We start from the raw sequence: 22858 nt of genomic DNA on the forward strand, positions 1-22858 counted from the left end.
GTGAAAAACTCTGATTACATATTCCATGTGATTTGCACTGCTCACACAGTTAAATAAATAAAAACATAAACTAAAAAAACAGATCAGAATCAGATCAAAAACAGAAAGAATTCAACACCTTTTAAGACTTTTTAAGGATGTCTGACTTCAACCTGCTTCTCCAAACTGGAGGCGTGTCGACTGACATCTACTTTATGTAATGTAATGTCTATGGATAAGTACCCCATACAACCCCACTCTGAAAAATCTGAACAATCCCTTTAAACAAGCTGACAGTTTTGTCAGTGTTTTAGTGTGAGAATGTGCCCATAAATAGAGAAATTTGGCCATTTTACCTGTTCACTGTATAGCACCTGGACATTTTTGATGATGCGGCAGTGTTTCTGCAGAATAGAGATGGCCTGGGCCAATGGCATCCCTGAAAACACAGACGTAACACACACAAATTAAGGAGAGACACATTACTTCTCATGAAGTTGTCAACACTTAATAACATGTATATAAAAAATATTTTCATACACCTTTAAACATTAACCTTTTGAAAGCTGAATCAACATCACTTTTCTGGTGTTGCTTCACAATCTTTTAAACCTTAAAATGCTGAGTGCATTGCTTGGCCTTCTTTTGAAAACATGGTAAGATGTGAACAAAGGTAAAAGATATTTTTTTAGTCATTTTTTAAACAAAGTTTAAAAACGAAATTCGAGTTGAAGGATGCGTGATTAAAATCAACAACAACTTAGCAAGAAATGTCCTGCAAATTGCAAAAATAAAATAAAAAGTGAATTTGCAAAATTATTTTTGAAAATTATTTAATTTTTTAAATTATTATATTTTTAGTAATTAATAAATTATTAAATAATTATTTAAAGAACTTTTTGTGTTTTTCTTTACTTTTTTCAACAATATTTAGCTAATTTTTGGGGAATTTCCTTTTAAAATACTCATTGCCTTCGTCCCATGTTTTTGAAAGAAATCAAGCTAATTTGCTCAGGTTTCAAAAGGCCAACGAATGGCTTGTAGTCGTGTTTTTTCCCTCCATTTGTGTTTAAGCTTTTATGACTTGTAAAACTCACCTAAGGCGAATTCCCATTGCTCATTTCCTAGTGATCTCTCAGGCACCACCTCCAGATCCAGCATTGGCAAGTAGTGGGGGGCAGCTCACCTCAAAACACAATGGGACCCTCTGAGGGACCCTTTCTCTTCGCCTGTCTTTCCCTGATCGCAGCACAGTCTCACTACAGTTTCAGCTAGCTACTTTTAATTCATAACTCTACTTTTTTGAATAAAAAGCCACCAAATTCACGTGGGCATCAAACAGCTACTTGACGTATGGGTTACAGTAAAACGTGGCCACTTTCTCGCATGTCATAAGTAATAAAAAAATGTGTTAAATACTCAAAAATGACATCAACAGAGCCACCTAAGGCTGAACACCTAAGGCTTACAGAGACACATATGTTTTAAATTAGAGTTTAACAAGTTACTGACAGCTTGCACACAAACAAAATAACGTTACGCAATCTGCCAGCCAACCAAAAACGTACAAGGCCAGCTGCCAGGTAACCTATTGCTTGTTTGTGTGTTTCAAAATCGATTACAACAAAAATTGTACTCGATTAGAAGTCAAGATAAACAAACAAGATAAGTCAGACGTGTTCAACAGACACACACGTCTCCAATTTAACACGAACGGTTACTGTGCTATCTCCAGCAGAGAGTACCTGATCCAGTGATAAACACCTGACAAAATAGAGGCACGAAAACAATTTCTCCGGACCGGACTGTTCTCACTGTTAGCTATCGTTATCTGTCACTGCCGTGCGGTTACGAAAGCATCAAACCTTAACAACAACACTGCTTCTTTGCGCTATGTTGCTAACGTTAGCTGACGAGCTAACTGCCCTCTGCGCGACGGTAACAAAGTATAAATATAAAATAACGCGTGTGCAGAAAAAAACAAATCTAAATTCAAGAACACCGCGGTCCAGACTGGCACGACATAAACAAAGAAAGCTCGCCAAGCCGTCGGCTGTCGTTGCTGTTTTTCTTTCTTCCTTTCAGCGAAGGTTCAAGCTTTTTTTTTTTTTGGAGCTAGCTCTTGTGCCGCTCGAGCGCGAATACAAAGTCCTCGCGGTGAGACGTTTCCCTTGTAACTCAAAAGCTCCTCGGTTGGTAAATGCCCACCGTGTCCCTTGCTCGGGTTTAATGTGTCTTCAATGTCAGGAGCAGATAAAGAGCAACACAGTGTCCAAACAACAGCAACTTCAGGCATCAACAACAGCCAGGAGGATCAGCTGATCATTCAACTTCCTGTGTTGGACGCGCGTTCTCGGGTCGGCGTGATGACGTCATGGTCAGCTGATGCAGTCGGCTCAGAGGAAGCGGCTGCGAGGAGTCTCGCGGATTTGATGGCGTTTGTAAATGTTGTCATAAAGTGAATCATCAGAAACTAATGAAAAGCAAGAGGTGACAAAAGTCTTTGCACTGTGTTGTCGTAATAAAATAAAACTTACATGAACAAAACTTTTGTTTTTGAAATTGTAGTTGTATTTAAGGCATCGTAGCCTATAAATAAACTTAAATGCATTTATATATACATATAAATACACACACACACACACACACACACACACACACACACACACACATACATACATATATATATATATAAAGAGGAGGAGGAGCTGTCATGGCAGGACAAGCCCCTGCACGGCTTGTACCACCGACAGATACCAGCAGTGGCTGATATCGAGAAATCCTAGCAATGGCTGGAAAAGGCTGGTCTGAAGGACTGCGCAGAGGCACTGATCATCGCTGCACAAGAACAGGCACTCAGCACAAGAGCCATAGAGGCCGGGGTCTACCACACCAGGCAGGACCCCAGGTGCAGGCTGTGCAAAGAGGCCCAGGAGACAGTCAGCAGGGTGTAAGATGCAGGTGGGCACAGCGCACATGGAGCGCTATAACCAAGTAGCTGGCATCGTGTACAGGAACATCTGTGCTGAGTTTGGACTCAAAGTCCCAAGCTCCAAAAGGAAGATTCCTCCAAAGGTGGTGGAGAATGACAGGGCCAAGATCCTGTGGGACTTCCAGATCCAGACTAATAAACTGGTGATGGCTAACCAACCAGACATCCTGGTGGTCGATTAACAACAGAAGAAGACAGTAGTGATAGATGTAGGAATCCTGAGCGATTGCAACATCAGGAAAAAGGAGCATGTGAAGCTCAAGAAATACCAAGGGCTGAAAGAGGAGTTAAAGGTATGGAAGGTGAAGGCAGCGGTGGTATCAGTGGTTGTCGGTGCACTCTGGGTGGTAAGACCCCCAAACTGAGACAGTGGCTCCAGCAGATACCAGGAACAACATCTGAGATCTCAGTCCGGAAGTGTGCAGTCCTAGGAACAGCAAAGATACTTTTTGTTTTGTTTTTAATATATAAAAACATAATACATGTTATCATAATCACTTACAGTTACTGAGAAAGAAATACCTTCTTTTGGCACACTTTTGGGCAAAGCCTTTGAGACAAATATGAGCGCAACATTTATGCACTTAAGTTTTGGAGACTTTTCAGCTTTATTGCCCCATTTAAAACATTTGTTAGAAAAATAATCAAAACGTAATTAAATGTAAGAAGTTACATTACTCGTATGAAATAATTAAGTTATAACTTATTACATTCTTACCAAGATAACCATTAACCTCTCATCTATTACAATTCAAAAGTAACCTTCCCAATACTATATATGCATATATATTATAGACAGACGAACAGACAGATAGATAGAATAAATGTTTGTTTGCAATAGAGCTTATTTTCTGTAATGATCCAAAATTGAGTGGAAAAAAACAGAATCCCATTGACTTTTTGACGAGGTGTAAAGAACAGAAACAAATGCAAGAATTCATACATGTTTATTATGAAAAACATCCAACATTTTGAATTGAATATCTCATATTTCAGAATCCTCCGACAAGAAAAGCTCAACCAAAAAAAAAAAAAGAAAACAGAGGGAAAGACAGACCACACACACAGGAAGGAGAAACTTGGAGGGTGTACAAGCCACTAAATATCACAGAGTTCTTCTTTGGATCTCTAAATAAAACCAAAGTATAAATAACTTAAACACGTAAGAAGATAAACAGTTTTAAAAAATGAAAGAAAGAAAATGTTTGTGGGTTTTGGGTTTTTTTTTTTGCCTTAATGCCTGCATTAAGAAAATTGAGAGATGGAGTATCAAGGTGTTTACATGGGTAACCATCTAAATAATGGGTACAATGATTGTATGGGTGTAGTTGGGACAGGGTGATCACTTCCTAAATACAACCTAGAAATTCTTTAACAATCAGTCCCTCAATAATGTTTCTTAACCTGAGCGCACTGTTTAAATCCATAAAGATTTTAGTTGAATTACAGACATGACAGAATTCATGAGACCACCATTGAGGGGTGTCAAGATTTATCGAGGAAACAGCTTGATTGGCCGTAGCATCAATACAGACTAATTTTATGACTAAAACAAAAACATACTGAGCCTGAGTACACATCTCAAACAGTAACAGTTCTGCCTCCGCCTGTCCGCCCATTTAACCTCTTGTTGTACTGGTTCACACCCAGTGCTCTGTCAGCTCCCACTGATTGCACCACCGTCTGCACGTCCAAATTAAAGATACAACAGCCACCGTGCATTTTAATTTGTGAAAGCTTTCACCACGAGCTCCCCAACACCTTCCTTTGTCCCCACACTGACCTCACATCCTCTTTCAAAGTCTTTAATGCCAATCCACCGTGTCTCATCTGCTGGACTCTGCAACATAACAATATCAAACTCAACCGAGGCACAGAAATCCAACATTTAAAGGGATACTTCAGCTTTTTTAAAGTGGGGTTGTGTGTACTACTTATCTATAGATGTTATATTTTATATACAGCAGATGCCAGTCGGCACGCCAACGGTTTGGAGAATCAGGCTGAAGTCCGACATGGAAGCTAAGCAACATACTGCAGTGGAGGGGTCAGCAACAAAATGTATTTTAGCCCCCCAAAAGTCCTGCAGAAATCAATCGATATCCGTTTAAGTGTGTGCTATATTGAGATTATTTTTTTTACAGCTTTATCACTCCCTTCACAGCCAGACTCCATTGACAAAAACAGTGATTTAACACTGCTGAAAACTGCTGGCTGCTGGTATAACGCCTCCTCCATCAGCTATAAGTTTGTGTTATTTTGTGATTTTAGCATCTAAAAGGGTTAGTTTGGGTTCACCAAAGCCACACAATGACAAAAACTAATTTACTGATCGAGGCAGCGGTAGACCAGCAGCTCCTGTGTCCAGTGAGCTAAAATGATTGTTTTTGTCAATGGAGTCTGGTAGGTTTGACAAGAGCATAAGTGGGGGACCGAAGCAGTTAATGGACTTGGGAACTGTCTGTCTGACATTAAGGTAAAGCAGTGAAAGTACTCTGAACAGGGCGTATACTTAAACCGATATTAATTAGGGGTTTTTTTTGGTTTTTTTGGTTGTTTTTTTTAGGTGGGACTTCTGTTGCTAATGTGTTTTGTTGGTGACCCCCATTCACAGCGATACACTGCTTAGCTTCCATGTCGGACTCCAGCCTGCTCCTCCAAACTGGGGTGTAATATACTCTCTATGGATAAATACTCCACACAGCCCCACTTCAAAAAGCACAAACTATCTCTTTAACACACCATAGGTGCCCTCAGGCAGAAAGTATGTTTTCCACATTCTTCAACAAATTAAGTCACAAGGCCAGATGGCTTTGCAGGATCAGTACCCTCTGACAAAAATTAAAACATTTAAGCTTTTCTTCCCGGTCTCCCAAATCTCTGTGGGAAAAAAACTTGTGCCAAAGAGAAAGTTAATTCAGTGCCCTTTGGTTGTCTGTCCTCCCATGGAGTATCCAAAGGTCACAAAACAATCCTGCATTGTGTTTTGTTGCACCCTGAGCTTGATAACTCGGCCTGGTGTGTTTTTGTTAATGAGGCTGTAGGAAGTTTTCAATTCACTTTCCTATTTTAATTTTAACTTTTTTTTTTTTTTTTGAGCAACTCTTCTTTATTGTTAAACTTCTTGTAAAATGTAACAAACACACGGCTGTCAATTTTTTTTCTTAGCTCATGTAAACTCTTCAAAATTCTTAATAAGTGAAACTGAGAGAAAATAAAAGCATTAATAAAGATTTTTTTTTTGGTTGTTGTAATAATTATAATAAAACCGTTGAGTGCACTAAAGGTAAAACACACTGGAAAATGAAATGAGCTTCTAGTTGCACAATATAAAAATAAAAGGGCTTGAGTCGATCCACATTCAATGTTTTTAACCCAGGAAGTGGATTTCCTTAAAATAAAAATAACAACAAAGACAAAAACAACATGAAACAATGAAAAACTAAAGCAACAAAAGTCCTCAAAACTCCCAAATTTTTGGAGACCTTTTTCAATTTTCAACTCAATTTTACATAAAATATCCTATCACTGCTACTAATATTACAAAGCTGAAAGATGAACAAAAATGAATACATGTATGGAGGTGAGAAGTAATATAAAAAGTAAACATCATGACTTTCACACAAACAAAACGATAAGATAACAAAACATACCATTTCATTACACTAGTGCTGTAACAGGACAAGGAATAGTATCTAGACTGCATTTAGGCTTTAACAGTCCTTTAAAGCCACAGTAGGGAATTTTGTATAAAAACGTTTTCTGTCATCTTTGCCCTGATTGTCACTATATGCGAGTATTAGTACATGAAACAGATCATATGTGAAAAAATCATATCCCTTTGGTCTTCTGGTAGTGCTTTTACTGGTGTTTGCACAGATCCACCAGGCCTGAGCGAAGACAACCAAAAAGAGAAGACGTCTGTCAAGTTAAAGCCAGATTTTCATTGTCAGTCTTCCTCTGTTGATATGTACACTGGCAGCGCACCGTGAGCCTGAGCAGTGACTGACAGTATTAGAAACTCCTCCTGGCTCTGACTGGTTGTTTTCGCTCAGGTTCAAATTGATTCTTGCAATGTCATGAGAAGCATTACAGGAAGGCAGAGGAATATGAGCTTTTCAGGGGCTGTCCGTCTCATGTACCAATGTCAGGATATATGAACTTTCAGCAAATGTGACAAAAAGTGATTTTTTTATAAAAGTTACCTACTGAACCATTAATGATGAGGAATATCTGGCCGATTAGCTTCTGAGCTTGTGTCTTTGCTTATATCCATTTTCATAGTAGCATGTTACCTGCCATCACTGTCAACGCATCTCCAAAAATTTCAACTTTTCAGGAGCAAAGCAAAAAGCCCGGCTCTCAGCTTTGCGACAAAGCTTTTTAATATTTTTTTTAATTTTAGGGATTTAATGACTTTATAAATTGTTTATTTAGCTTACAAAGTAGGAAATGTTTCTCAACCCATAAAAGAACACTATTATCCTTGCGTTTTTCTGAAAAATACAATATAACAAAATTTGGAGTTATAATGTTATAATGACTTTTTGGCGCTGAAGAGCAATACACCTGGCATCGCCAGCAAAACCATTGTTTCCCTATTGTACAGGACGCCTGTCGGGCGCTCCTCTCCTACTGCATGATGCATAAGAGTTAAAACATTTTTAACTTTTCTGCTCAAGGCACGGAGTTGCACCGCTCGTCAATTAGCCGATCACATGATGCGTCTCGGTGCGATGGGCCCCTTCTAAAAGAAGAGCCAAAATAAAGTGTTACCTCCTTCATGCACGGGGTTCTGGTTGATTTTGGCCTGATAGACACACATCAGAAGTCCACTTGGATGACACCTCCTGGTTAAATAAAAAAGATGTTTTTAATGCTTCATTGAGCGTGCTATTGTTAGGGTCCACGGCAAGAGTGCGCCTAAATTTGGGTCAACAATGACATAGCCTAGAAAAATCACCCAGTTATTCCTCATCAAAGCGCTGTAAAGAGAGTGCTCTCACGATAAATAGGCTGCATGGGGAACAACAAAGAACATAGGTAGGCCTGTGTTTTGGTTTCATGCATATAAAGAAAATCCATGTGGAGAGAGTCTGATTGTATCACATAGTGCAAGACCCCTCAGAAGACAAAGGATGTTTAAACTGCCCACCCCTCCACCCTCCCGCTCCTTACCCCACAAAAACACCCTCTCATTTTCTGATCGCTTCCAGAGCCAGAGAGAGCAGCAGCACAGTCGCCAGAGTAAAATGATGAAATTGTACATTTCTGCAAACCAAGGATGTGTTAGATTTACACTTCACAAATAAGACATACAGATTACATGTATATGAGCAGAGGCAATGGGAGACAACAGAAGCTGGTGTTTTTTAAAGAGCCCTGTTTGCAGTGTGAAAAAAGTATGCATTTTTAAGCCACAGCATATTTTCCAAACCTTAACAAAGTGGCTTTTGTGCCTTAAACTTAATCACACGTTAACCACAGCTTTGACATTACCATAGACTGTATAAATAATGGACGTGGCTACTGTGACGTCAGTCATTGGTTTGTAGTCTCCCATTTTGAAGCTTCGAGTTCGGCCATTGCCTTCTTTACTTTTTGAAGCCAGAAGTGACCATACTTGGACTAAACTCTGGAGCTAAATATGCGTTGCTTCTGGACATAATAAAATGTTAACAGGTGGGTTATATACATGTTTATATCCGCTGTAAAGTTGGACATTTTAACATGGGGGATCTACTCTGTTTTGGAGCCAGCTGCAAGTGGCCTTTAGAGGAACTGCAGATTTTGGCACTTCTGCATGGGCTTTGTTTTTCAGCCTTGTTGCTTGGTCACGACATAAAATTAAAAATTTAAGTTTCAACATATCCGCTACATATAAAACATAAAAATGTAAAATCTCCAAGGTTTGCAGAAACAGAAAAAGCTAACATTTATTCTGGCAACTGGGTTGACAGCAGTTTTCTTTGTTGGCTGTCCTGCCTCAAGGTTGTTGCTACATAACCCGTGATTTAGCATCACACCGAAGTGATGTGTCCAGTGTGTAGGATTTAGGGGCATCTATCTGCAGAAATGGTATATAACATTCATAACTATGTTTTCATTATTTTATTATCACCTGAAAATAAGACTAATTTTGTTTTTTTTTACCTTAGAATGAGCCGTACAGTGGCCCAGGATGGACAAACAAAAAACTTGCTCTAGATAGGACCATTCACATAGTTTTTCAACATGCTTAGCCAGGCTGTTCCCACAAACTCTGGAGACATTTTCTTATGCAAAGAAATGCACCCAAATTCGAACATATCCCACGTATTTTGCAAGGTTGCGATCATGTGACCAATGCGCTGACGGGAGTAAAAAAGGAGCTCTTATTAGAGTGCAGGCTGGGGTGGTGGATGGTTCACAAAAATACAGACTTTCCCTTGGGCTGTAGCTGTATGTTAATTATGTTATCGTACATTAAGGATTTAAACTCACTCATGGGGCGCTAATTCGTATCATATCATACAAACAGTTGTGCTTACATTTTAGTAGGAGATCTACGAGAGTACGTTGGCATATCACACGGGAGAAGTTTCAGTTCTGCAGCCTCGTAACAAGATGCCACTAAATCCTACACACTGGACCTTTAACGAGATCATGAATATTATAGTACAGCAAACACTTCTTACCTCTACAACCTGGCATAGTTCTATCTCGATGCTCTCCTCCCACCTGCCCACTTTTTTTGAATGCGACTCGCCGTCTCCCCCCCACACCCCCCTCCCTCCCTTTCCAGCAGAGTGAACTTTGGTCTAAGAAAACAGCAGGTTTCAGGAAGTGAGCTAGGTATAGTTGGGGTTAACAAGGGCATGTTCACAAATGTGAAGTGTTGCACAACACTGAACAATGCAGACGCGATGCATTTTCACAAACTGTCAACACCTCGCATTTGATGCATGCTCTACTGGTAATCCTGACCGATAAGCCCCGACCGTGACCCTGAGCCAAACAAATCTGTCTTTCCTCTGCTCCTTCTCCCCTAACCAATGGCCTTTATAACCCCTTACAACCCCTCGCCCTCTATTGTCAACATCTGTCTTAATAGAAAATACACTTTTGGTACTTGATCCAACAAATAAGACCTGGACAAAAAATATACACATTTTTAAATGACTTGATTTCTGCTTTATATATATCTAAAATCACCCAAGAACCAACTTCGACTATTTATGTTTTGCATTTGCAATATGATGCTTATTTAACCGCTCATGCTCCTTCCTCTGCATTTACAGTATTTAATTACTTTTTGCCCAGGTCTGTTTCCTTTTAATCCTTCCATTTTAGAGCTTAGTTCACTTTCTATACAATCAATTCAGGAAGTTTATTTTCTTCTACATCGAAATATGTCCAAAATGTTTGGCATGTGAAAACAATCATATCAAACCTGTTAGGAAATAATGGTTAACAATTGGTCAACAATTGCATTTAAAGTTGACTTTTTTTCCAGTTGATTGTATTGAAAGCGATTGGACAGGCAGCCCCCCCTCCCTCCCCCCCTTTTTTTCCTCTTTCTCCTTCCACTTCCTCATCCTTTTCCTCCTCAGCGCATCTTGTGTTCCACGTCAGCGTTGGCCATGTTTGAGCCAGGGCTGGGGTCCTGCTGTCGTCTGGACTGGGGAGAGAGAGGGATGGAAGGATGAAAGAGGGAGGGAAAAGAGGGGAAGAGAGGAAGATGGACATGTGAAGGACAGCAAGAAAGGGATCAAAGAGAACAAGACAATAAATTAAGTACAGTTTTCCAAGTATGAGCAGGCATGAAGACATATTGGTAACACTTAACTTAAACGTCTGGCTAAAAACTGTTCATAGGTGAAGTACGTATATGCAGAGATACTCAACATGCTTTGCATGGGGGCCACTTTAGCAAAATGACGTATGTTGCAGCAGCAACATGCATCTTTCAAGGATTTTAGGACATTTTTCTGCTTTTAGGATGTTTCTTGGATTCTGGAACATTTCTAGAATTTTAGGACGTTTCTCGGATTTAGGGCCATTTCCAGGATTTTAGGATGTTTCTCAAATTTTGGGACATTTTTGGAAAATTTCTGGAATTTTAGAACATTTCTAGGATTTGTAGGATTTTAGGACATTTTTAGGACTTTAGGATGTTTCTAGGATTCTAGGACGTTTCAAGAATTTTGGGACGTTTCTCAGATTTTGGGACATTTCTAGGATTTAGGGATGTTTCTAGGATTTCTAGGATTGTAGGACAATTCTTGGATTTTAGGACATTTCTAGGACTTCAGGATGTTTCTAGGATTTTAGGATATTTCTAGAATTTCAGGACATTTCTAGCATTTTGGGACATTTCTAGGATTTAAGGACGTTTCTAGGAATTCCAGGATTTTCGGATGTTCCTAGGATTTGAGACATTAGGTTAGGACCTCTGGTAGGGGGTGCAGGTGATCCTCCACTGGCACTTTTTTGATAAACAAGCTCTATTATGATGCTGGTTTATGAACTCTGGCACCTTACGTATACTAAAAGTAACAAAATATTTGCAGGGTGAATCACTTGGACCCCAGAAGTCAGCTCGTTATATGTTGTTTATTTTATAAACGCTATAGGTGAGTTCAAATGAAATACTAGCTTCAAATGTGACAAAACTCTGTTAATCTTCAACTACAGGCTGCAGTGAGGCAAATTTCTTTGCTTTCACTGCACAAAGTGGGTTAATTTAGTCTTAAGATAGTTGCACTGCAACTTTTACTTTAACTTCTGCACAACTGTCCAATTCCTCTACTGCACCTTTTGTACATGCATTTTGTGCTCTTTATATTCTGCTTTTATTATATATTTTCATGATGCTTTTCATATTCATAATCTAGTCGAATTCCTTGTATGTGTAAATGCACTTGGCAATAAAACCCAATTCTGATTCTGAAAAAAGGAAGTTGCAGTTCTACAAAATGTAACTAGAGGACGCCAGAGAACGCTGTCACAGCAGACTGAGTGCTGCTGTTTATACACATACTGATGTTGATATTTTAGTCAAGGTAGCTGGCAGACGGACACACAGACATATAGACAGACACACAGACAGACAGACAGGCAGACATGCAGGCTGTCTGACACAGATAAACACACACACGCACCAAGTTGATCATTAGGTCATCACGAGAAGCCATCAGTATGACAAGACTTTTAAATATAATTCATGACTAGGTGTAGTGCGAGTGTGAGTGTGTGTTTATGAGCACATGGAATGACCTGCTGCTGCTGTTAAAAAAAAAAAATACTTGTAGTTATATGTTTACACTTTAGGGAGAGCTGAGGGACACTGGGGGGCGAGGAGGGAGGCGCAGAAAGGAGAGGGAGGTGACAAAGTGTGAGGAGAGGTGAGGCAGAGAGCAGAGCAGACAGAAATGCAGACGGAGATAGTAAAGGGGTCGCTTAGTTCATCTGGAATGTAATTTGTGTCATCTCAATGACTCACCATAATAGCAACATACACACAGTCACATGCACACACACGTACAGTATGTCATACTACCATTTTGACTCCTCACAGCCAGACTGACTCCAGTATGTGTCTGTCTCATCTGGGAAGCTTTCTGTTGCTGCTATCAGATGTGTGGTTAATTATACGGAAGCCAACTGCTGTCACTTAAAAAACATCCTGCTCTGTTTTTCTTTTCTTATTATTATTATTTCTGCATTATGAGAAAAGTTTTCAGGAGGGGGAAAAAAAATCTGCTTTTTTTCTGAATTAACAAGGTAATAATTTTCTAATTCCAAACTTCTGGGGCTGGATAATGAAACCAACGCTGAAACGCCACAAAAAAAGTTTTTTTAATGTCCACTTGACTTGGCTTTAAAGAGAGTCATACCTTATATGCCCATGAGTTAAAATGCCCAACTTTACAGCGGAAATGAATATGTTTACGGCCTGGTACAGAAAATGATTTTGGTCATTGTAGCTAACTTCCCCCTTTATGACAACTGTACGGGGGTTAGTTTTTTATTTTTTATAATTGATCCATTTAAATTTTATTAAGGTTTAAAGCGATGCATAATTAAGGGCAGGGCCGCTTTGAGTGACAGGCCATCTGCTGATAAAGTCCTTCGCTTCTCCAGACCCTTATATTCCAAAATCGACAAATACCGTCGCTTTCACAGTGCTCTGGGCACGAGGTCCTGACGCCAACAGCCACCAGCACATAATGTGTAAATCAAAATCAGAAACAAATGAAAAACACAATATTCCCTACTCAGTATTATCTGTTAAAGTTAAGTTTGAAGATATTCCTTTTTAGCCATGAATTCCAGTCATCTGGTTCGACTTTTTTTTTTTTATTAAGTTAGGTGTGTTTTTACTTTTACTGTTTTATTGGTTGATTTTTTTTTCTTATTTAATTCTATTTCAAGTTTTTTTCATGTGCATATGTTTATAATGCATATGTTCTCTCCTCTCATCCTCTTTAAATGGTTTTCTTTTAATATCATAATTTTATAGAATTTTAACAACGTTTAATCAGCTCTGACTCACGTCTTTGTATCTTTTATTAGTTTATACATTCTTTTATAAGTTTATATTTTTTTGTTTTTGTGGATCTTATTCATTTTTATGGTTGGCTGGCGGGTTTGCTTTGTGCCTGAAACTTGTACCTCGCACTTTGTGCAGCACATTGAGCTTCCACATTGAATAAAATGTGCTATATAAACAGCTTTGCTTGCTTGCTTTCCTGTAAATTCCTTTTAGCAAATACTCAAATCTGTTTACAATTTACAATATCACATAAACGCCGTTTTGAGGTCGGAGTGATTCTAAATACTTTGGACATGGACATGATTTGAATATAATCTTGAACTATTTCTGGAAAAGGCAGCTTGTAGAAATGTGGGTGTGAACACGCAGAGGTCCCTGAGTATATGAAGTAAAAAACAAACAAAATATCCACTCCACTTGACTTTCACTTAGCACTGCTGCTGCCGTCGTGTAGTATTTGTCTTTGTGTAAGGGAGTGGTCTTTGCTAATCATAAGGGCAGGAGAGCTTCTGTATTGATCCACACACAGATGGAAGCCTGCTGGGCCACTATAGGCTGCTTAACCACAACTCAATACTGGAGTTTGTGTGTGTGTGTGTGTGTGTGTGTGTGTGTGTGTGTGTGTGTGTGTGTGTGTGTGTGTGTGTGTGGTGACGAACTTAGAGCAGATTTGCTGTATCTGCGAGTTTGTGCACGTGCCCGTACAGTATCCGTATGTGTGTGTAAGTCAAAGCAGGGGGTCTGATGGCGATCAATACTAATGATATATTAATGCTTTCACTGCCAGCTCATCATTCACCACCAAATCTCTTCTGCTGAGCACTTGGGGAAATGTGTGAGTGTGTGTGTGCACATGGAGGAGTTAAAAGGCACATTTCTTCTCAATCTATTGCTTCTCCATCCATCATCCTGACAGGTACCTCCTGACCTTGAATGACTGGAATATCACTTCTTTTGGATGAAAAATGTTGTATCTGCCAAAATGACAAGGACTTAGGAATCGAAGGGAGAACAGCTTCATATTCTGTGAGCATCCAGTGAAAAAAAAGATCACTGTTTTTCTGCTGAGCTTTACTGGATTGAAAACTACTCATCCCGATAAAATAAATGGATCTGTAGTTGGAGTCACCGGTCAGTAGGTTCATTTGGACTTCCCCACCCTTGGGCGGCCACAGTTTTTGCCCTAGGAGGCTGAAATTTGGCATGGAGGTCAGGTGTGTAAGTGTGTGTGTTTGTGGGTAAGGGTGTGTATTGTTCATGCCAATAGAGAACCCCACAAATGAGTGCAATACTGTCATAAATACAGGCGCTCCTCTTTCTATTAAACTCATCGTATGTATTGCACAGCATGCACCACCACAGCTCAATCTCTAGACTCTACTGGTAAAACAGGCAGCTGAGCTGAAACACCTAAGAGACACCTAGTGGTGGAGGGAGAAGTTACAGGACTGCAAACAGCCAGCAGCCATAGAGAGACTGTGGAAAATAACAGCATGTTTCTTTTACGTATAACTTGGTGAATTAAGGATTCATTTTGTGTGTTGTGGGTTTTATGATTAGTTAATGAGAAAATTAAGCCTCATCAGTCTTACATGACTGAGAGAAAGTTGAGTTTAAAAGGAGTACAGTTATATTACTCTGTTTGATAACAGAAATAGGTGTGAAAATATCACTTTTCTTATCATTTTGTAGGTTTCAACTCTATATTTATTCTTCTAGAAAGCTGAAAGTAAGTAGCGCACTTGTCGTCAGAGGCGTTAGCATCGCGCATTTATACCATCACATACCGTTTATCCCGGGGAAATTTCAGGAAGGTATGAAATAGTACATACTTCATAAGACTAAGTGATGCTACATCGTCCCAGCTCATCTCTGCACGTTGTAGTCCGTTCATATTTGTCTGTTACTCATTGCTTTGTTACATGTTTTGTTGCACTGATTGGTTTTAAATCTGCCCGGGAGCATTCTGGTCTGTGGCTGCTGATAATCAATATTGAAAATGATCAGAGAGGTTCCAGACTTATTTGCATTTGTGAATTGGCCCAGCAATGCCAGGCTACTGAAATGTTCAAATAGTTTTTTTTCCAAAGATTTCATCATTCATGCATGATGCAAGCATGAAAACAGTATGCCTCGACTGTATGCTGGGCCCTTTATCTCATGCTTTGCTTTACTTAACCCCTCCATATTTCACATATTTCTCCTCCTTGTTTTCTGCTGTCCTCTCTCACCCACAGTTCATTGTTGTATGTTTCTGCATTTCTGCCTCTCTGCCTGACCATCTACTACTGATTCACGACAGAAGAAATCAAGATGTTAGTTCTCAGATATAAACTGTAAATATAGTTAGAATTTTCTGATTTTATTTAACTTTATACCGTGCAACAACTAAATAAAAAGGAATACTTTTTTGTGACTTCTGCGTTTTCTTTTCCATCTGACAGACAGTTAACAGTACTGACAGATAACTAGATCAGCTAACTGGAGACAAAGAGAGACAGAAGGAGAGGTGGAGTTCAGACCACAGAAATGCAGAGGCTGAATCTGTGCAGCTATTCAGCAATGCTCATCAGTCACACCCCGAGAAAACGACTTAGAGCACGTCTGCAAGATCTCACTCTGACTGCTGTTTCATACAGTCTTAACTCCAAAATCTGATTCGTGTGCAATATTGTTACGTAACTTATTTTGCAACGGCTTGCCTACTCCTGTGCAAGACAACAGGAGCGGGGTATTTTTATCTATAATTATAAGAGCCGTTTTTAATTAACTCCATCTGAACTTTCGCTCCAGGCTATTGACCCATAATTCTTTCGCTGTTTCCTACACACACTCTATACAAGTTGGTACTGAGCTATACACTAAACTGTATGTCCAGGGTCTTAGTTTAGGAATGTCAGACAAATAAACAGACTTAAAGAGGACAAGATTAAATTTTTAAGGCTAATTTTGAATGTATGGCGTCCATATAGCCAAACTAGTAGGATTTCAATCTGTTTTCAAGTTTTGATGTCTCCACGAAGGGTTTATAACCAGGGCGTATTTATCACTCGTTTTAAAGGAGGAAATCAGTCATAAAGGCCCAGACACATTAAACCCACATCAGAGAGGTAGCAGCGACGAAAGCCCCCTGCTGCGTCGCCTCACGTCGCCATGTCTCAGCCAAAAAGTTGCACATTAATACACAAAACTGGCAGACAACCAGCTCCTATGTTTTTGACAGTGTATAGGTTTTTTAGGGGATAGTGATGGCACTTATATTGATTCATCCGGAGACAGGGTTTTCTTTTTCTTCGAGAGCCTCGGGGAGGAAACACGAGATCAGTCAGATGAAAGACGACCTTCAATAAATCCCTCTCTTTCTTTTCTTTCTCTGCTGTCTTTTTTGCTGCCCTCATCTGTGCTACTCTCACCCCTCTGCTCTCTGCATGTAATGAGTTCCTGCTTCAGCTTCCCTCTAATTTGTGCAGGACCATGTGCTGCAAAGCTGTGGTAGGTCTTGATGTGTGCGTGTGTGTGTGTCATCATGCAAACTGGCTATGAAATGGTTACATGTTGCTGTTTCTGTCTCTCACGCCACACAAGCTCATTTTCAGGCTCAAACTTCTATTTTGGGTTTGTGCGAGAACATGTTTATATGGTAAAATGTTTGAAAAACACTTGATTTTCCTCATACTGTCTCTGCTGGAACAAATGTTTTCACTCGGGCTGAAACACTCAATTTTAGCGCCTGTCTCTTTAATGGGTAACTTCACTTTTTTTAACCTGGACCCTATTTTCATATGATTTTTTTGTCTGAGTCACTAATGGAGACAACAGTTTTTGAAAGCAGTTTAGTGTTGAGCGAGAGTGAAACAGGATGCAATACAATATCATTTGGCAATTTGTACTTTCAATGTACATAGACTAAAAGTGTTTGTTTTGGCCGCTGACAGGCTCAGATTGTTATTAGTGTTTCAGGCAACATTATATACTTTTTTTTCAAAGTGTTTGATCTTTTTTGTATTACCATAATCCCAAAATTGCCAAACGCACCAGACTCCATTTAAATAAACAGTAATTTTAGTCATGGTAACACAAACTTCATTTGCAGTCAAGAGAAACAAAATAAAACTTTCAAAAATGTCTTGGTTTGTCTGCTCACTCTTCCAAAAATTACTTACTCGGGTGTAGTTAAAATCAACCAAAATTCACTCAATTTGATGTAGAAATATGATGGTTCACGTTATCGCTAAAATTACTGTTTATTTAAATGCAGTGTGGTGCTGTTTCTGGTTAAACAAAGCACTGAAGCACTGAGGAAGGACTTGTTTTTATTTTGGCGTAAGGGGAGGGACATGCAACTTTAAATGGCCTTATTCTTATTTATTTTACTGCTATTTTTTATGGGAAAACATGCCTTTTTATTTTCTTAAAAAAAATTTGTGGCCTTTTTTTCTTTAAAATTTTTTTGGTGGTTTTTAAAAAAATATTCTGTCTAATTTTTTTTCTAAATCACCCAAAAACATCACAGCCAGAAAGTGTAAAAACAGAAATTATTGTTTTCTGGTGTTACATCCGACATTGTAAGATTATATATGTCACAGAAAATCAGTAAGAGCACAAAAAGCAGGAACAGATATCATTGTCATTAAATCCATTTGAAGTGCATGCATATTCAGAGAGACAAACACACACACACACACACACACACACACACACACACAGTGAAAATAAAAACCCAGACAGCTGCCTGTGGTCACAGACGAACACAAAGAAGAAATGGACAAACGCACTAATGCATGTACATAAATTAAACAGGTGGACACACATGCGCACACATACACACACACACACACACACACACACACACACACACACACACACACACACACACACACACACACACACACACACACACACACACACAGGGTGGTTTAGTGCATGACAGTGTGATAGATGGTGAGAAATGAAGGACACAGACCCTGTTCTTTTCTGCTGGCTGTCTGTCTGTGTGTCATCAGTCCCAGATTTTAGAAACCACAGGGTCCTAAAAAATAAACAATTTGGGATTCATTCGTAACTTCGACAACTTAGGAAGGATGCCATTGATCTCCCCAAAGCCTTGCTGGGAAAGTATCAAGTGGTTAAATGCACTTGGGACGATTACAAAAATTTACAGCATATGAATTTCTGAATCTGAATTTGTGTACATGTAACACACTGCAAACAGCACAAACGTGTACATCAGTGATACTCAACTTATGGCCCACGGGCCAAATCTGGATCCTGGCACGGTGCCAGGTCACCCCAGCCATTTTCTAATTCACAATACAAATAAAGTGATTCACACTGAAAACTGTTTTTGTACTTTTAGTATTGATAAGAGTGCACAAAACAGCATCAAAATAGAGCTTGTTTATAAAAAATAAAATGCCAGTGGAGGATGTCCTACACCCCTCCACAAAGGTCCTAAGTAACTTCCTAATGTCCTAAAATCCTAGAGACGTCCAAAATCTTAGACCCGCCCTACAATCCAAGAAATGTCTTAAAATCCCACATATTTTCTTAAATCCTAGAAACATCCCAAATCCTACAAACATCCTAAAATCATAAAAATGTCCTCAAATCCAAGTAATGTCCTAAAATCCTAGAAACCTGTATGTTGCTGCTGTGACTGGCCCCTGGCCTCCTGTTAATATGCAAAAGTGGCCCCTGAGCAAAGCACGTTGAGTATCCTTGATGTACATCATGATAAATTATTAATGAGCAAAACAACAGATCTAACAACAATTTAAATTTCAGGAATTTGAGTTTTACAATTGCTCGTGTTATTTCGGTTAATCAATTGAAATTTTCTGTAAAAGTACATCAACTACTTTCCCTCTTAAGGCTTTTGGGACACCGGAGAAAACTGAATCAGTCATTCAATAGTTCAATAATATCAAATCAAATCAATTATCTGATTAGATTTATTGTCAAACTGATCATGCACTAAACCTATGATTCAAACTGTAAAAAAATACAATTTAAATTAAAAATATATATATATTGTGAAAGCACACAACCACACATCACACAACTTTAAGCCACCCAAAGCGCTAAGCAGAGAAGACCCGACTGGAGATTTGACTCAGTCTATGTAGACCGACAAATGTACTCAAGCAAGATAGTGCAAATTGTACTATTAGCAAAGTGTCCTGATGGTGCTTGCATTAGATTTACAAGTTTGTGAATTTAAAAAAACTATTAGCAAATTTCCAGTTGGGTGAGTCTAGCTTTGCAAAGCCAGCCTGCAAACTTGAAATTTCACTTTGCTCACTGTGGCCTGCCAAGGGAGGAGTCGTTTCCAATCAGCTGAATATTTGGGGATTTTCACACTGTGTGTTCAGAGAGTGGAAGTAGGCAAATGCTGTTTTCACACTGAGAGCTACACAGCAACAGGCTTCTAGTCACTTTCAGTGGAAGCCGCTGACATGAAGCTACAGACTGAAGGAAAACGCTTTTGTGGCTGCAGACAAACTTGATGAGCTACAAATCAAAGCCGAGCCGACCTCAACTTTTATCAGAACTCCAATGACACAGTGAAGCGTCCCACTGGACAACGCAGCTAAAGCACAGAGCAGGGACACTCAACCTGCTTTGCTTTGGGGGGGCACTTTTGCAAAATCACAGGAGGCCAGGGGCCAGTCGCAGCAGCCCCATACATGTTTCCAGGATTTTAGGATGTTTGTGAATTTCTGGACATTTTTAGGATTTTTAGGACGTGTCATGGATTTTAGGACATTTCTAGAATTTCAGGACATTTACAGGATTTTAGGATGTTTGTAGGATTTCTGGAAATTTTTAGGATTTTTAGGACATATCTAGAATTTCAGGACATTTCTGGGATCTTAGGATATTTGTAGAATTTCTGGACATTTTTAGGATTTTTAGGATGTGTCTTGGATTTTAGGACATTTCTCGGACTTTAAGAAGTTTCAAAGATTTAAGGAAATTTTAAGGATTGTATGGTGTTTCTAGAATTGTAGCAAGTTTCTAGGATTTTAGGATGCTTGTAGGATTTCAGGGTGTTTGTAGGATTTTAGGCAGATTCTAGGATTTTGGAAATTTCTAGGACTTTCTAGGAAGTTTCAAATATTTTAGGACATTTCTAGGATTTCAGGATATTTTTAATGACGTTTCTTGGATTTTAGAAAACGTAATATTTTAGGACTTTTCTAGGGTTTTAAGACATTAGGGGCTTCTAGAACCTCTATCAGTAGAGTGGGGGGATCCTCTGATAGCACTTTTGTTTTAATAAACAACCTCTGTTTTGACGCTGTTTTATGCACTCTGGCACCTTATGTATACTAAAAGTACAAAACATTTCCCAAAGTGAATCACTATCTTTATTGTGAATTAGAATATGATTGGGGGGGTCACCCTGCACACTATCGGTTTCACTGCTCTACTGTCAATGATTTTATGGACCATAAAGCACATAAAAGTAAGACTTCACTACTTCTTCTCTCGTAACGAGATAAAAGCCCGTATAATAACTTACAGCTTCCCTCAGACGTCAACAAGAGCCCTTTCTACGCGTGGCTAGATGAACGAGCTACCTGCCCCGGAAATCTTTCATCTTTGCTTCTCATTTATCAATATAACAAAATCATAACGTCTGCTGTAGAAATGTCTAAAAATACGTTAAATGAAATCAATTCCGACATAAATCTGAGGTCCAAAAAAGTCCCGCAGTTTTTAAAATCAGGCTTCACATTACATTTACGGTGTTTGCCTACCAAAGCATTTGATGACCTCCAGTGATGCAGAAGTGTACTCAGGGTGTGGCCACTGAATTATCTGTTGGGTGTGCTCACAGGTGCAATGGAGCACACCCAGCAATGATGACGGCTGTGGTCAGAGGATCAACAGACCAGAACAGAAACAATTCATCTCAGCGTGGTGTTAAGTTACTCTTAAAGTGGTTGTTGATGAAAGTCAGGAGGGTGGAGAGTCGTAATATTGTTTATCTGAAACCACAGGTAGACCTCAAACAGTAGTTGATGCTATGATAGCACTCAGGCTGGCTTTGCGAGGCTGAGATGACTCTGAAGAGGAAGCAGATTGGTCCTGTAACAGTTGGAGCTAAACTGTCCAATAACAGTTTATTTGTCTTTGAGAGGCAGAGCAACATCAGTCCTCTATAAACATCACCGTCACAGGGCCCGCTCACCTCTAAATCCTCTCTGTGTGATCGGTCTCTTTCTTCAAAGTCTCTGGTTCTGCGTCGAGCGTCTTCAAACGCTGCCTGGGCCAAAGCGTCTTCTTGCTGCACACAAAAACAAAAAACACACACACAAATAGACAGAGAGTGAGTTCGGTTCGAACAAGACAGAGACGGCGATATGACTTTAGGAGGAAAAGATGAAACCAAGAGGATGATGTGAAGTGTTTTTTACTGCACACATGAGAATACATCACATCACCGTACAAGTGTTGCAATACCTGCGCCCTCTCCTCATCATACTCGAGGTATCCCATCCCATCCAGCCTCTGTAGGTCGATCCAGCCTCTCCAGATCACACACACGCCGTTCAAAATCATGGGAGCCTTTAAATAGACCTGAGGAGAGTGAGAGAGAAAGAGTAGATTACTGTAACACCAGCAGCATTTTATCTTTCATTTGTACAACATCACTGCAGCACTGAACTGTAATTTCACTGCAGCAGTTTTGAAACTTGAAACAAGTAATTTGGTGTTTGATTGTGTGAGACTTGACAATTGCTCTGTTTAAAACGCTGAAGTTGTGATGTACTCGTCTTAAGTAAATCTAAGGTGTTAAAGGTCCAGTTTATAGGATTTAGTGAGATTTAGTGATAGGAATGCAGATCGCAAAAATGGAAACTTCTCCAGTGTGCCAGTCAGGGAACTACTGTGGCTGATGCAAAAACCCAATTGGCCCTATAAAACCAGTGTTTGGTTTGTCCATTCGGGGCTACTGTAGAAACAACACGGTGGACACCATGGAGGAGGACCCTCTCCATATGTAGATATAAAGGTCTAAACCAACAAGACTACAACAATCCATGTTTTAAGGTAATTACAAAGTAATGAAAAGATTAAAATTAGACTACATTTCAGTCAATATATCCACCTAAATCCTACAGAAGGGACACTCAGCTTCCTTTGCATGGGGGGGCCACTTTTGCAAAATAACAGGAGGCCAGGGGCCACTCGCAGCAGCCCTATACATGTTTCTAGGATTTTAAGGCATCTCCAGGACTTCAGTACATTTCTCGGGTTTAAGAACATCTCTAGGATTAAGGAAAATTTGGAAAATTTTAAAATGTTTCTTGGATTTCAGTACATTTTGGGGATTTTAGGAC

The 22858-nt window shown here is 39.4% G+C and overlaps 2 protein-coding genes and 1 pseudogene across 6 annotated transcripts in view; 1 reads left to right on the forward strand and 2 right to left on the reverse strand.

Annotated features, from left to right (window-relative positions):
- phaf1 (phagosome assembly factor 1) overlaps positions 1–2460 on the reverse strand; it is a 28386-nt gene extending 25926 nt beyond the window's left edge. Inside the window, exons 1-2 of one of the 2 annotated variants that reach the window (XM_042495660.2) lie at positions 1077–2460; positions 336–418 (exon numbers count right to left, since the gene is read on the reverse strand). In XM_042495660.2, the coding sequence (XP_042351594.1) occupies positions 336–418; positions 1077–1140 (147 nt within the window). In that variant the 5' untranslated portion in view covers positions 1141–2460. The remainder of the gene's footprint in view (positions 1–335; positions 419–1076) is intronic. The other variant, XM_042495661.2, reaches the window with a different exon arrangement.
- On the forward strand, positions 2220–4642 carry LOC148189122 (uncharacterized; annotated as a pseudogene).
- Positions 3900–22858, reverse strand: part of cbfb (core-binding factor subunit beta) — a 47304-nt gene continuing 28345 nt past the window's right edge. The window contains exons 4-7 of one of the 4 annotated variants that reach the window (XM_042496327.2): positions 21978–22094; positions 21706–21801; positions 18472–18537; positions 3900–10626 (exon numbers count right to left, since the gene is read on the reverse strand). In XM_042496327.2, the coding sequence (XP_042352261.1) occupies positions 18508–18537; positions 21706–21801; positions 21978–22094 (243 nt within the window). In that variant the 3' untranslated portion in view covers positions 3900–10626; positions 18472–18507. Of the gene's footprint in view, positions 10632–18471; positions 18538–21705; positions 21802–21977; positions 22095–22858 lie in introns of all 4 variants that reach the window. The other 3 variants (XM_042496328.2, XM_042496326.2, XM_042496324.2) reach the window with 3 other exon arrangements.

The sequence above is a fragment of the Plectropomus leopardus genome, chromosome 7, assembly GCF_026936395.1.
Source record: "Plectropomus leopardus strain MGB_pleo_1.0 chromosome 7, ASM2693639v1, whole genome shotgun sequence".
NCBI classification, from domain to species: domain Eukaryota; kingdom Metazoa; phylum Chordata; class Actinopteri; order Perciformes; family Serranidae; genus Plectropomus; species Plectropomus leopardus.